The sequence below is a fragment of the Sceloporus occidentalis genome, unplaced genomic scaffold (genome assembly GCF_023333645.1).
Source record: "Sceloporus occidentalis isolate IW3139 unplaced genomic scaffold, rSceOcc1.0.p SCAF_1, whole genome shotgun sequence".
NCBI lineage: Eukaryota > Metazoa > Chordata > Lepidosauria > Squamata > Phrynosomatidae > Sceloporus > Sceloporus occidentalis.
This window is the reverse complement of record NW_028316981.1, coordinates 151,596,699-151,612,295: the sequence shown is the minus strand read 5'-3', so window position 1 is coordinate 151,612,295 and position 15,597 is coordinate 151,596,699. Positions and strand designations below refer to the sequence as shown.

The 15,597-nt window shown below is 44.9% G+C and overlaps 1 protein-coding gene and 1 pseudogene across 3 annotated transcripts in view; both read left to right on the top strand.

Annotated features, from left to right (window-relative positions):
- Positions 1–15,597, top strand: part of KMT2D (lysine methyltransferase 2D) — a 203,916-nt gene that overhangs the window by 82,748 nt on the left and 105,571 nt on the right. For all 3 annotated transcript variants that reach the window (XM_089477537.1, XM_089477543.1, XM_089477551.1), the window contains exons 32-35: positions 364–414; positions 9,983–11,728; positions 12,876–13,052; positions 14,977–15,125. In XM_089477537.1, the coding sequence (XP_089333663.1) occupies positions 364–414; positions 9,983–11,728; positions 12,876–13,052; positions 14,977–15,125 (2,123 nt within the window). The remainder of the gene's footprint in view (positions 1–363; positions 415–9,982; positions 11,729–12,875; positions 13,053–14,976; positions 15,126–15,597) is intronic.
- Positions 12,619–12,718, top strand: LOC149322428 (U6 spliceosomal RNA; annotated as a pseudogene).

The following is a 15,597-nucleotide window of genomic DNA, read 5'->3' as shown; positions in this document are numbered from 1 at the left end:
AGAGAGAGTGTGTGTGTATGTCTCCTTCTTTCCCAGGGAAGAGGGAAACTGCCCTGATAGCATTTTGCAAGGAGAACATGCATGCATGTGTGGGGCTTTGTCATTTACATCTTTTGTTACATGCCCCTAAGTTGTACCCTCGACTTATCCACGAGTCATATCAAAATCCAAAATTTTGTCCCCAAAACCTGCCCTCGAATTATACATGGGGTCGACTTGTACATGAGTATATATGGTAATTTAAGAAGTGGCTGGTTCAGTGATGTAGAAAGGGAACATTACTCCAGGTTTGGTTTGGCATGAACAACCTTTTTATCTTCTTGATTATCATGATCCTCTCTCATTTTGATTTTTTCTATGCAGCAAAAGGCCAAAGATAACCGAGCAGCCCACCGCATCAACAAGGTGCAGAAGGTAAGCAAGGCAATGGAGAATCCAGTAGTAGACAGCACAGACTGAAAGCAGTGCAGGAAACCTCAGTTGGTTAGTTGTGCCTGTGAGCCCAGAGGTGACTATGGCTGTATGCTTACTGCTCCAACAAAAACAGAGGTCTCTTTTATGTATCATATAAGCAAATACACTTTTTTTGTTAATGTTGCTCATTTTATTTAACTTATTTGTTTCTGCTTGTTCTGGAGAGGCACACAGAGATGACGTTTCATTCCCAGACCACTTGGAATGCTATTGTGTTGCTTTTCATTTGACCTACACATCCCCACCTCCAAAAGTTTGCATCAGTCACTACTTGCTATCAAGGTAGCCTGTGCAGTACTTGACCTAAATCCAATTACTAGTCCGAGCTAGAGTTAGACCCATTGAAACAGTGGAACTCACCTAAATTGATTGAACAAATGTTCATTTATCCAGTAGGCTTTCTTGGATTGGGACTAATAATTTGATTTAGGCATTAATGATTACGAACTTCTTTGTAGCAAATTAAAGCCAAACCTGTTTCTTAGGATTTTAAATTTTGCAGATGAAATAGTAATGAAGTAGTTACAGAATAAAAGAAAACAGCAGCCAGATTGTTGGGTCATTTTGGTTAACATATCTTGCTGGTGTAAAAAGAACCTTCATAGCCTCTAATTTGGTACAACTGAAATTACCTATAAAGTTTTAATGGCATAGGACCAGAGGATCTTAGTGCTCATTTGTGATGAAGTCTGTTAGTTGGTGGACAGGGTGACTAGGTGAGTCTTGGAGCTATGGTCCAAAAGAGTAAATTTGATAATCTTCATTGACTTATAAACTGTCCACGAGGGCTTGAGAGTGGAAAGGCAACATTTAACAGTCTAAAATAAGGTGATGTTTGGCAAGGTGAAGTTTAGCAAGGCAAAACTTACACAAACAAGGGAAAGTTCAAGAATTCAGAAGTGACTGATCCTCTTTTAGGGCCCTTTGGTGGTCATTTCACATGCTCTCCCTCACTTCCCAAGAAAAAGCCAGTGGTCCCTCATTTGGGAAACACTATTTTCTTCTTTGTGGTCTCTGTGACTGACATCTATGGGTCATTCTGTATCTGCATAAAGAAGTTCAGAAGCTTCCAGAGTTGCATTTTGACACTCACACTGTGCTGTTGTCTGCATGCATATAAGCTGTGTGTTCCTGCCAAAACTTGGTTGCTTTTTGTCCTGCATTGTGATAGGATCATTAGAAAGTCTGTTTTGACATTTTGTCAGTCTGCCCTCTATCTGGGAATTTATGGCCCTGAAGACTTTCTTCAAGAAGAGTCTAGGTTATGAGTCACTATTCTGATAGTCATGCATATTGTATCCTCTGCCTGTGTAAGGACCATATAGTTGACTCATGCCTGTTTGACCAGATTTTTGCATGGTAAGCAAGGTATAAGAAAGAGAGCATCCCATCTTAAAGTTCTTCATTGGGAAAGAGCCTTCCAGGCTACAGTCTTTTGGCCCAGACTAAGCTTCATCATACAACTTTGATGGCTGTTGTTGTTGTTGATTATTATCATCATCATCATCCCCCCTTTTCCCAAAACTGGGACTCAGGGCAGCTTACAATATTAAAAAACAGTACAATTAAAAGCATACAAAAATGGTATGTTAAAATAGAATTAAATTATTACAATATTTAAAAAATTGCATATTAAAAGAATAAAGTACAATTAAAAAGGTAAAAATGTTTAAAACATTTTAAAACAATGTAACACCCTGGCCCATTCTTTAACAGTTTTTTGTTTTAAAAGCCTGTCAGAACAGGAAGGGCTTTGCCTGCCAGCGGAAGCACAACAAGGAAGGGGCTATTCTGGTCTCTCTGGGAAAAGAGTTCGATTATTCAAGGGCAGCCACAGAAAAAGGCCCTCACTCGTGTCACCACCAACTGTGCTGTGATGGTGGTGGGATTTGAGGAAAGGACCTCTTCTGATGATCTCAGAGCCCAGGCTGGCTCATACAGGGAGATATGGCTGAGCCATATAGAGCTTTATAGGTCATAATCAGCACTTTGAATTGTGTGCGGAAACAAACTGTTAGCCAGTGAAGCTGTTTCAACAGAGCCATTGTGTGATCTCTGTAACTTGTCCCCGTTAACAGCCTGGCTACAGCTCTTTGGACCATCTGAAGTTTCTAAACACTCTTCAAAAGCAGCCTAAAGTAGAGTGCATTATAGTAGTCCAAACAGAATGTAACAAAGGCATGTACCACTGTGGCCTCCAGGTTTAAAGCTGAATCGAAGACTACCCCCAAACTGCAAAGCTGTATCTTCAGGGGGAGTGTAACCTTATCTAACACCATCTGTATCTCTGTTCCCTGATCTGCCTTCCGACTAACCAGGAGCACCTCTGTCTTATCTGGATTAAGTGTCAGTTTGTTTGCCCTCATCCATACTATCTGCTCATTCCAATCTTTGGCCATAGAGCACCAACCAGATAATTGGGACAAGGCAAACCCCCTTGGCTCTTCAGAGGACAAATCAACACTATTGGTCCTAATGTAAACATAGAAGGAGGCTCCTAAGCCCTCTGAGGGCTCAAAAATGTTGATTACTCCCAGCACGTTTCTGGAGAAACAGCTGCAGAAGGAGAAACATCCTTCTTCTTGAGTTTCAGGAAAGCTTAAGCAGAAGACCAAGGATAAGGACCAGCCTCTGAGACTTGCATTCCAAGACTTGGCTATGTTGGGACGTTTTACTCAAGAGCTCTACTCATCCTTGTCTTGTATCCTCATTTCTTTGTTGTCTGCTCGCCATCCTTTTAGTCAGATTGTGGAGTGAATTGACAGAAAGATGGATGCACAGTCTTGGCAACATTCAAGTAGTTGGTTACTACTCAGAAAGGAAGATTCTGGGCAAATCTTCCCTCTTCCACAGTCCAGCTCTAAGCCACTACAAGACCATGGGTTTGACACTGAAAGCATTGGTTTCTGAGGTACTGGAATTTAGTAGGAACGTTTATTACCAGCCCCATCTGGATATTGGAAGATATCTCATTCTTGAAGGTCCCAATCTCAATACTGACATTCCCTTTCTCCACATACAGTAAAGATTTGAGCCATCGTAATTATTGTGTGGACCATTCATATTCTACACCCTACGATTTGGAAAGATGCCCAACATATTTTCGTGACCCACCATCATCATAGATTGGACTTGTACTATGATTATCATTTGACTTGAGAGGACCGCTGCAGAGAGCAACACGCCCCTTCTCAGTTGATTGCTTGCTATTGTACCTCTGAATCTAGACAGCCTGCAACCACAATTTCTAGACTTTGGTCTCCACCACCTCTCAGACTACCACTACTTCCTCCATGAGCTCTGACAGCCTTCCCAACAAGCCAGGGAACCTGCTGCCCAACCTCCTATCCAACCAGTGTTGATGGTTGCAGTACAGTCTTTCTCTTCTTGACATTAATGAAGTGTTGCTTCTATTCAGTTCCCTGGTACATCTCCACTTCCGTCTCCTAGAAAGATCTTCAAATCAAGGAATCTGTACTGCCCCTTTAGGAGCCCATGTTTAAGAGAATCAAGCCTCAAAATGTTAATCTGACAGCTATCCCTATGTATTCAGTGCTTAGGAAGGTGACACGCTACCACCAGGAGATTCCGGCCCCAGTTATATCCACTTCAAGAAGGACTGAAAATCTATACTGAGTGCAAAAAGAAGATGGTGCTATGTTCTCTCAGCCAAATTTGATTATTGTTGAAGTGGCAAAATTCAGATCTTCCAAGAAGGCCCATTATCTCTTACCAATAAGGAAGGACATAAATTCGATGTCATGGCCCAGAAGACATATTCCATGCTAGCTCTCTCATGTTCTCCAACTTGTCAACATTCTTCAGGGCTCATTTTTTTCCTCAGTGTTCTTATAGTCTATCAAAGTGTTGTTGTTCCACCATAAAACTACCTCATGATTCCAAATGTAGTTTTTTTTACTCCTCCCTTAGCCAAGCAGCTACCCCACTTTCTGTTTTATAACTGGCTAGTACCATTCTTCAATAGATGGGACTGTATCACTACAGATAGGTAAGGTGAGTCATCCATATAATTTGAAAAGGTATTTCATAGAGTTACGTGAATTGCTCACAGTGGGAACCATTTGACACACACACACACACACAGCCTTTGGACTCACTTGAACAGGAGATCACAATGCTCCTACATAAGAATGAGTGACTCCATCCCTGATACCATTTGGGTTCTCGTTGAGATACTTCACAACCCCCAAATGAGACAGAAGCTTGGGTCCAGACTTTTATCCTAGGCAAGTCAATTCCTTTATTTACTGGAGATGGTTCAGGATGGCTATCCTGCCAAATATCCTTCTCCTTTGCAAAGGAAAGTGGTTCATCTTAATAGACCTATGGGGTGCATACTTATAAATCAGTATTGCCGTTTGCAGCAAGCATTTCGTCTGATTCTGTTTGAGCAGGAGCATTATCAGTTTGTGTCCTCCCCTTCAGCCTTGCTGTGGCTCCAAGGATCTTTACGAAACATCTGGCTATAGTGGTGTGCTAAGGGTAAAAGGATTTTCCATCTTCCCATATTTAGAAAACGAGTCTCTCTTTTCCACCAGGCCCTGCAAGATACCCATCTTGTTATGTCCTTCATTTGGGCTTCATGATAAATTGGGAAAAGTCCTCTTTAGATCCATCTCATTATGTCCAGTTCATGAGGCAGTGCTTGACTATGTGGAGCCTTGAAGGCCTCAGCAGAGAAGCTATTACAGAATCAACACACCAAGGCCAGATGTATTCATGTTCTACCGGGCCTTACGGTAGCATCTTCTAAGGTCATTCCCTTTGCCTGACTCTGAATGAAACATCTATAGAAGTGATTTATGGTTCACTGATCCCAAGCAGCACAGTCCCAGTATGCTCCTCCTGGTTTATCACTCAGTTCTTTACACCCTCAACTGGTGGACTGACTTCTCCAACACCATGGGGAGGCATGCCTTTTGCATACCATACACCATCTTTGATCCTCACCACAGGTGCATCCTTGACAGGTTGAGATGCCCATACTCCGGACTGGACACTCACCAACTGGTGCTCCAATAACAAATTGTGTCATGTCAATGTCGATTGACTTTGCACTACAGAAAGCCCTTCACACACTTCAAAAACTGTTTTGACACAGGATTATTCAAGTGGCTAGAGACAACATGATGGTAGCCTTCTACTTCAGTAAGCAAGGAGGTACTCATTCTGGCAGCCTCCAGTAATTTATCTTCCAGGTCTGGGATTTGTGTATATACAGGGGCATATTTCTCCTGGTGGTGCATCTCCCAGACATTGACAAACTCCTCACAGAAGATCGCAGCAGGGTGACCTTGTCCTCCCATGAGTGGAAGACGGTCTCAGTCCTCTTCCATTGTCTCTTCCATCATTGTGAAAGACCCAATGTAGGTACTATCACATCCTCAGCAAACACCCAGTGCACTTGATTGTGCATTAGGGGCCCTCAGATCTTGGACTGTCTAGGAGATGTCTCTTTTCTCATGGAACAGAGCTTGACTATTTTTCTTTCTCCCTTTTCCTCCCCTCATGAGGTTCAACATGAAGCTCAAGCAATGCATATATTTTTCATCACTGTGATGGCCACCCCAGCCATGGTTCTGCAGACTTCTAAAGCTGTCTGATGGCAGCTTCTACTGCTTTATGGTGTGCTCTGACCTCCTCTCCACATAGCACCACAAAATACTCCACCTAGACATGGCCGCCCTTAAGCTAACTGCTTGGTGATTTCATCTGCATTGGACTTAACAGACAATAATAGGAAACTAATGTCAGCAACTCACAAAGAATTAACCAACTACTCCTGTGCATCTAAGTGGAAGTGGGTGAGGAGGCGGAGTAGCTCCAGTTTACAAAAACAACCTGACCTTGACCAGGATACCTGTCCGGAACACAGTCCATTTCGAGTGTATGTACCTTAGCCTGAGGACCAGGGATAGTTTGGGGATTCTGCTAGTCTACTGACCACCCCGTTGTCTAGCAGACTCCCTAACCGAGCTGACGCAGCTGGTCTCTGAGCTGTTGTTGGAGTCCCCCAGGCTTTTAGTTTTGGGAGACTTCAACATTCCTCTCGAGACCAGTTTAACAGGTGCGGCTTGGGAGTTCATGGATACCATGACAAACATGGGCTTATCCCATTTGATCACTGGGCCCACACATTGTGCAGGTCATACACTCGATGCGGTCTTTAGCATGGAACAGGAAGATCCGTGGACGGAGGTTACTAGTACCTCCGCATTGTCATGGACGGATCATTTCCTGGTCAAGATGGAACTTAGAGCCTGTATCCGCCCCAACCGGGGGTGGTGGACCCATTAGAATGGTCTGCCCTCAAAGGCTAATGGAACCAACTCGATTCCAGAAAGCCTTAGAGGGTTTAATGGTTGGGAATGCCGGTGATCCTGTCGATGCTTTGGTTAATACTTGGAACACCGATCTCCCCAGGGCTATCGACACGATTGTTCCCAAGCGTCCTTGCCAATCTGCTTCAAACCGTAAGCCATGGTATACACCAGAGCTTAGGAATATGAAGCGGCTTGGACAACGACTAGAGCGCAAGTGGCGAAAGACTCGACTCTTATCCGACATAACTCGCCATAGGAACTTTCTTTGGTCCTATCGGGAGGCAGTACGTGCAGCAAAGAGATCCTTCTTCTCTGCACGTATTGCGTCTGCAGAGTCCCGTCCAGCAGAGCTGTTTAGGGTGGTGAGGGAGGTGACGCAGGTGTCCCCTGCGCCAAATCCTTTACTTAACCCGATGACAGCCTGCTGCGACGTGTTTAATAACTTCTTTGTAGATAAAATCTCTCAGATAAGAGCCGACTTAGATGCCAATATTTCAACAGAAATTATATATAAGGTGTCCAGCGACTCTGTCGATGAAGTTATTCTGGATCAGCTGCAATCTGTAAGTACCGATGACGTGGACAAGCTCCTTGGTAGGGTGAGGAACACAACTTGCCCTCTCGACCCTTGCCCATCGTGGCTGGCCGTCCAGGGCGGGGATGCCTTGAGGACATTCCTTATGGATATCATCAATACGTCCTTCAGGGAAGGACATATTCCAGCTTGTCTGAAGGAAGCAGCTGTCAGGCCGCTTCTGAAAAAACCTTCCTTTGACCCCCTGGATATGAATAATTATAGACCAGTCTCTTTACTACCATTTTTGAGCAAGGTGATCGAGAGGGCGGTTGCTCTTCAACTCCAAGCTGTCTTGGATGAAACCGATTATCTAGACCCATTTCAAACTGGCTTCAGGATAGGCTTTGGGGTTGAGACTGCCATGGTTGTCTTGACCAATGATCTGCGTCTGAGCATCGACAGGGGCAGTGTGACCCTGTTGGTGCTCCTAGATCTCTCAGCGGCTTTCGACATGATAGATCATGGCATCCTCTTGGACCGCTTGAGGGGGTTAGGTATCAGAGGATCATGGCATCCTCTTGGACCGCTTGAGGGGGTTAGGTATCAGAGGCACTGCATTGCAGTGGTTCCGGTCCTTCCTCTCGGGCAGATCCCAGAGGGTGCTGCTCGGGGACAGCTGCTCCAGTAAAAGGGAGCTCTCCTGTGGGGTTCCACAGGGTGCTATACTGTCCCCGATGTTATTTAACATCTATATGAAGCCGCTGGGTGAGATTATTCAGAGTTATGGAGCTGGGTGTTATCAGCACGCTGATGACACCCAGATCTATTTCTCCGTGTCTCGTTTGTCGGCCTCGAATTCTAATGGCATCTCCTCTCAATGAATGTCTCCAAGCAGTAATGGGCTGGATGAGGAAAAACAGATTGAAATTGAATCCGGACAAGACGGAGATGCTCACGGTAACAGCCCCAAAACCAAGAATTGGGTTGCAACCTCCAGTCCTGGATGGGGTCACACTCTCCTCTAGTGACTGTGTTCGCAGTCTGGGGGTGCTCCTTGACTCATCGCTCCTGATGACAAATCAGGTAAATGCGACAGTCAAGAGCGTCTGTTATCAGCTTTGACTGATAGGCCAACTGCGCCCTTTTCTGGAAGTAAGGGATCTCAAGACTGTTGTACACGCACTGGTAACCTCATGTCTAGATTTCTGTAATGCGCTCTACATGGGGCTACCCTTGTGCTTGATTCGGAAACTGCAATTAGTGCAGAACATGGCGGACAGAGTAGTGTCAGGAACATCGAGGAGGAACCATATTACTCTGGTATTAAAGTCCCTCTACTGGCTGCCTATTAGTTTCCGGGCCCAGTACAAGGTGTTGGTTATCACCTTTAAAGCCCTAAATGGCTTGGGTCCAAACTATCTCAGGGATCGCCTCCTCCCATATAATCCTCCCTGCACACTCCGGTCCTCTGGGAGGAATTTGCTACAGCCTCAAAGATCTATGCTTTTGGCTCCCTCCCAGAGGGCTTTTTCTGTTGTCGCCCCCAGATTATGGAACGACCTGCCGGACGAGATCCGTCAATTGACATCTTTAGACAGCTTAAAAAGGCTGTCAAGACGGATCTTTTCGGCAGGCCTTTCTGGGATAGATAACCCCGGCCTCAGGAATTCCTCTTCTCATGAGAGTCCCCAAAGTCCTCCCTGGAAATGCTACCGTAGTTTACTGTTTTATTTGTTTTGTTTTGTTTTGTTCTGTTTTGTTTTTGTCTTGTAATAATGTGTATGTGTTAATGTTGTTTAATTTGTTGGTTTTAATTATAATTGATTTAATAATTTTTTAAGGGGGGGAGGGAATTTTGATGTACAATGTATTGTATTTTATTGCTGTTAGCCGCCCCGATTGACCTCAAAGGGGCAGGATATAAATAAATTATTATTATTATTATTATTATTATTATTATTATTAAGTGGACCTCCTTTCTTTCCTTTGTAGACTGAGGGTGTTACGTCAGACAAGTTCTCACTCAAATATGTGCTTCAGTTTATCTCTCATGCAACCACCTATATTCCTGTCTCATTAGAGATGAGATCCTTGGTCCCAGGCCAATGTGGCATTTGGTAGGGTGATTCTGTTGTCAGTCCTGGCATGACCCACTATTCTTCATTTAGCTCACTATTCTCTCATATGTATGAGTCACAGAGAACACAAAAAAGAACAGGTTGTCTAGTTTTAACTGTGGTTCTTCTAGTAGTCATCTGTGAACTTACATAATCCGCCCTCCTCCCCTCTCCATGCCATCCCTTTCTCTAGGTGTCCCAGTGGCAGACTTAGAACTGGGTATTGGCAGAGTGCATGGTTTATATGTGTACAGACAAAGGGGCAGGGTTGCTGCCAAAACACAACTCTAGAAGTGTTTGAACATCTTTAAATAAGCACAGAATGACTGTTCTATATGTATGACTTCACAAATAACCACTTGAAGAACCATAGTTACAGATAGGCAACCTGTCCTTTTATCATTGCACTCTGTGTGTGTGTGCGCGCGCGCGTGCGCAGGCACACACATACACACACATGTATACAGTCCAATACTGACATTTTCTTTTGTTGTTGTAGCTCTTGTTCACTCTTGCACCCTTTTTCACAGCAAGCTGAGAGCCAGATCAACAAGCAGACCAAAGTCGAGGTGCTGCGGAGACCAGACCGCCCTGCTTTGCACCTGCGGATCCCACCCCAGCAGGGGACGTTACCTGGTACCACTCAGCCACCTCCACCTCCTCTCCCTGCTGCCTCAGCACCAGGACAGCCCATCTATGTCAACAATGCTGCAGCTCTGTCGAGTGGGCCAGGTGTGGAGTCTCCCAGTGAGCTCTTCCTCAAACTTCCCTCTTCTACCACCAGTGCCCAGCCCCCAGCGCAAGTGCCTTTGCACGAGCCCTATGGCGTGGCCTCTGCTTGCCCTCCACCAGATCCAGGGTTCCCTTCTCCTTCTTTGGTGGGCCAGAGTCCAACAGTGCCAGCCAGCTTTGCCTCCGCCTCTTCTTCTTCTTCCTCCTCCTCATCCTCTGGACAGTCCCCGCTCCTATTGAACTCTCGTCAAGGCCCGCAGCCTGGGGAGTTCCAGCCCACCCCTCCAGGGACTCCGAGGCACCAGCCTTCAACACCGGACCCCTTCCTCAAACCCCGCTGCCCCAGTGGATCCTTTGAAAACTTGTCTGTGCCTGGAAGCCCGCAGCGAGCGGCACTCCTGCTTTCGCCGCCACCGTTTGGGGAGCAGAAGAAAGTGCTGGACATTAAGAAGGAAGATGTTGGGCCTGGGATCTGCTCTCCCAGCTATGGCTCCAGCTATAGTGACTCCCCTTCCGGTGTTCCCCAGCCCCATGAAATGAAGGCTCCAGATGTCTTCAAAGCCCCACTCACCCCACGTCCTTCTCAAGTGGAGCCCCAGAGCCCAGGTTTGGGGCATCGGCCCCCAGATACTCACCCTGTGGCTGCTTCTCCCCCCAGTCAGGCTGATCTCTACAGGCAGTCCCCATACCCAGACCCCTATGCCCAGCCTCCCCTAACACCTAGGCCTCAGCCCCTGGCCCCAGAAGGCTGCTGTCCTTTGCCCCCTCGTTCGCTGCCCTCAGACCCCTTTTCACGAATCCCTGCCAGCCCTCAGTCCCAGTCCAGCTCTCAGTCACCTCTCACTCCCCGACCGCTCTCCAACGAAGCCTTCTGCCAGTCTCCTGTCACCCCTCGCTTTCAGTCCCCTGATCCTTATTCTCGTCCTCCTTCACGGCCACAGTCTCGGGACCCATTTGCCCCAATGCACAAGCCCCCTCGGCCTCAGATACCAGACACCAGCTTCAAGCAAATGCCTGTCTCCCATAATACCCTTGCTGTGGGGAATTTCTCAACAGGACCTCCTTCTGCTGAGTCCCACCCCAAAGCCAGCCAGCAGCCTCAGTTTGCCCGTTCTCCTGGTGCCAATGTCTTCCCGAATGCTCAGCCCCAGATTCGCTTCACTTTCCCTCCAAATGAGCCAATCAAGAATTCCCCTTCCCATGGGACAAACAACCATTTTACTCCTGGCAAGCCCCAAAGCACAACCTATGTCTCCTCACCAGGGTTCCATCAAGCTGGGAGTCCCCTAGGGCCCAGCAAGGGCACCCCAGACTCCTACAATGTCTCCCCACTCCGTCCTCCATCAGTTCTGCCCCAGCCGCCGCCACCTCAGCAAGATGGCGCCTTGTCCTACCTACCACGAACAGGCATGGTGCCATCAGGTGACAAGAGGGAAGAAGGAACAGTAGGACCACTTAATAGGGAGCTGCAAGAACTTCCAGCCAGCCAAGAGGGAACTATCAACAGTAACAGCACCCAAACAGAGATGGAGAAACAGCGGCAGGTGAGCAGCTTGCATCCACGTTTATTGTAAGAAGAGGTTGGGCGCATATTAACATTAAAGTAGAGATACAAGCAGGCCACCAAGGAATTACATGTGGAATCCTAGAACAAAGGGACTATAAAGTTCCTCTAACTGTATTACAGCCGAATGGTAGGCTGTTCTGTAGTAGGATCCAGACACAGGTGAAGAATCACTAAAGATTCTTTCAGGGTGGAGAAATACAAGGCACTGAAGCAAGTCAACCACTGTGCAAAGAAATGGCCAAACAAATCCCTGTAGGTCTGTACCCATGATGTATGAATGTATGTGTTGGAAGCGCGTTATTTTTTGGTGTCCTGAAATATATGAAAATATTCAGTCTCTGAATACAAATGTAATGCATTTATGTAATCTTCCCAGAGAAAGTTTGGGAGGGAGGTTATATTGTGGTTATCTTGAAGCTTTAGAATAAGCTTTTTGCAGGGTGGTCAAGGCCAAGATCTAGGCAACATTTTGATACAGAGTTTCTAAATCTACAGAGTGCTTCAGCATTTCTGTAATCTCAGAAATTTTTACAGCAGCCATAAAATGTAGGCTGGTTTGAACCCCCAGACTGTAGGAGATGGAGCCATTCTAGAGCCAGTTAGCACATAGTCTTGGATTTTTGATCAGGTGAGGGGAAAAAAGGGGTAGACTGTTTCATACATTGATTTAGTTTGCTTGCAGAAACTTTGACTCGCATTTTCTATTTTTTTCTTGTATTTCGACATCCTGATTTTTTGTTTCTTTGTATGTATGCACATGTTGAGTTACAGTGATATCTGGGAAGAAAAAATGGTTTATTGAATATATATTTAGTTTATTTAATCATTTAATTGTTTTAAATTGTGTCACTTGTTTTGATACACTTTATGCTCACTTCGGCATATACAATAACTGGAATGATACAGAGAAGATTAGCATGGCCCCTGCACATTTTATAAGCTGCCCTGAGAACTTTGATATAGGATGGAGTATAAATATTTTAATAAATAAAGAATAAATATTTATAAGAAGAACAAAAGACTATCCACATTTGGAAGCTGAAGCCTTCCTTAAAAGACCTCAGAATACATAGCAGCATGACACTCTGCCTTCTCTCTTTCTGTTTGGTTACTTTCCTGACTAGCGTCAGAGACTGCGTGAGTTGCTCATCCGCCAACAAATCCAGAGGAACAACTTGAGACAAGAAAAAGAGAGTGCAGCAGCTGCAGCCACCAGTGCCCAGGCATCATGGAACACTGAGAGCAGTGGACAAGCCTTTGAGCAGATGAACCGCAGCATGACCCCATATCCTTCGGCCCAGGTAAGGTAATGGCTTCTAATTGACAGTAAGTAGGAATTGGAGGGACATTGGGTCCTATCCACATTCATATTCCAGATCAGCTCACTGCCATTAATTTTTAATGGTTGTTTCAAAAATAAAAACTTTGTGAACATGGAATGAATGAAATAAAAATGACCAAGCACAACCTGAGGAAGCTGAGTACTTTGTTTTTTGTGTGCCTTCAAGTCATTTCTGATTTATAGCAACCCCATCACAGGATTTTCTTGGCAAGATGTGTTCAGAGAGGTTTGCCATTGCCTTTTTTTGTGGCTGAGAGAATGTGACTTGTCCAAGGCGACCCAGTTGATTTTCATGGCCAAATGGGGATTCAAACCCTGGTCTCCAAAATTGCAGTCCAGCACTCAACTACGCCATACACTGTTGTTTCAAAATGAGGAACTTCTGTTTGCCAGGTGATGTTATGAGAAAGCTCTGTGGACAGTGACATCCAATGGCCAGGTCAAATCCAAACACTCTGAGGGCTATAATGCTCTACATTTCAGCAGTTCACCACTATACATTTATGTGACAGCTTTGATCAATTTGGTAGATGACCTGTGCAGGGAGGTGGACAGGAGGAATGTGGCCTTGTTGATCCTGCTGGACGTCTCAGTGACTTTTGATACTATCAACCAGGGTATCATTCTGAGTTGTCTCTCTGGATGGGACTTGGTGGTACTGTTCTACAGTGGCTCTGCCCTTTCCTGGACGGGCACTCTCAGAGGGTGGTGTTGGGGAATTCCTGCTCAACTGCTTGGCCATTGGCTTGTCTCCTGTGTTATTTAACATATGCACGAAACTGCTAGGAGAAGCTGTCTGAAGTTTTTGGGTCAGATGTAATCAGTATGCTGATGATACCCAGCACTATTATTAGTGCTGGGTATTATTATTTTATTATTATTTTTATTACTCAATTTCACCTAATTTGAAGGAAGCTGTTCCTGTACTAAAACAGTGCTTGGCAGCTATACCACCATTTTTAATAATAAGTCACTTCCAAGCAAATTGCATTGTGGTAGCAGCTGTAATGGACTGGATGAGAGTGAACAAATTGAAATTTAATCCAGAAACACAAAGGTGTTTCTGGTCAGTTGAAAGACAGATCAAGGAATAGGAATTCAGCTTGTGTTACATGAGGTCACACTTCTCCTGGAAAAGCATTTTTTCAGATTGCCTTTGAAAAGCGCTCAGAAACTTCAGTTAGCCCAAATTGCTGCAACATGGTTGTTAACTGGGTCTGGCTAAAGAGAGCATACAATTCCCTTGTTGCAACAGCTCTGCTGGCTGTCCATCCATTTCCAGGAACAGTTCAAAGTGCTGGTGATAACATATAGCTTGGGTCCAAGCTATTTGAAGGACAATATCTCCCTTTATGAGTCCATTAGATCTATGATCTTCTGGAGAAGCCTGTTTCTCTATCATACTACCTTTGCAGGCTTGTTAGGCGAGAAGAAGGGAAAAGGCCTTACCAGTAGCTGCTCCCAAACTTTGGAACTCCCTTCCTAGAGAGGTCAGGTTGGCCTTGTCTTTGCTCTCATTTTGTCAGCAAGTAATTTTTTCTTTTTATGCTGTCAGGCTTTTAGAAATTGACTAGGGTAGGATTATTCTGTGCAGTACAATTTTTGAAGTCTCTATATAGCCTTTTAATGAACTTTAATATTTTTAATTTTTAATGTTTTAAATCTATAAATTACCTGCTTTTTAAAATAATTCTTTTTTAAAAAAATGTTGTTTAGTTTTCATGAATCCCATTATTGAGAGAAAGACAGGATGTAAATGAAAATAATTATCGATGATGATGATGCATAATTGTATTAATTTTGGTTGTGGAGCCTTTCTCCCACACAGAAACTGTGGTGTCAAATTACAGCCTTGCAAATGGTCTCCCTCTGGCTCCCCACAGGACAAAGGAATGCTTAGTACTCCGGGGGACAGCCTGGGTGGCAGTAAACTACCCAGTGCAGTGATGGTGCAGTCTCCCTACATGCAGGACGAGCGACTTGCCCGTCCCCCTCCTGCAGCTACCCCTTCTACCATGGATATCAATGGCAGGTAAGTCTCAAGCTATTCTTTGGAGAACAGACCCAAAGGCTGAGCTAACAGGTGAGTGGATAAAGAAAAGTTCTGTGCTAGTCATATACCTTCACCTAGACTTATCCTAATTCAACTTGTTTTCATAGCAGTTGGGAGATTCTGGAAATTATAAAGTTTGAGGCTACATAAGATATTTTGAGTGTTGTGTTTCAATATAGCTTACTAAGGAGATTGCCACACAACGCTCTTACTGTGCTGCTATTCCACTTTAACTGCTCTGGTAGCCTCCTGTTGCATTCTGGCATTTGTAATTCAGTGAGGCCTAGGAGTTCTCTGCCTGAGAATTCTAAATGCCTTTCCCTAAACTCCAAATCCCAAAATATATCAGGAGACAGCCAGAGCAGTTAAAGTGAAATAGCAGCACTAGAAGAGTGTAGTACGGTATAGAAATAAGTTTGTAATAATCTGGGCCTAAGTGCCCATAAGGCAC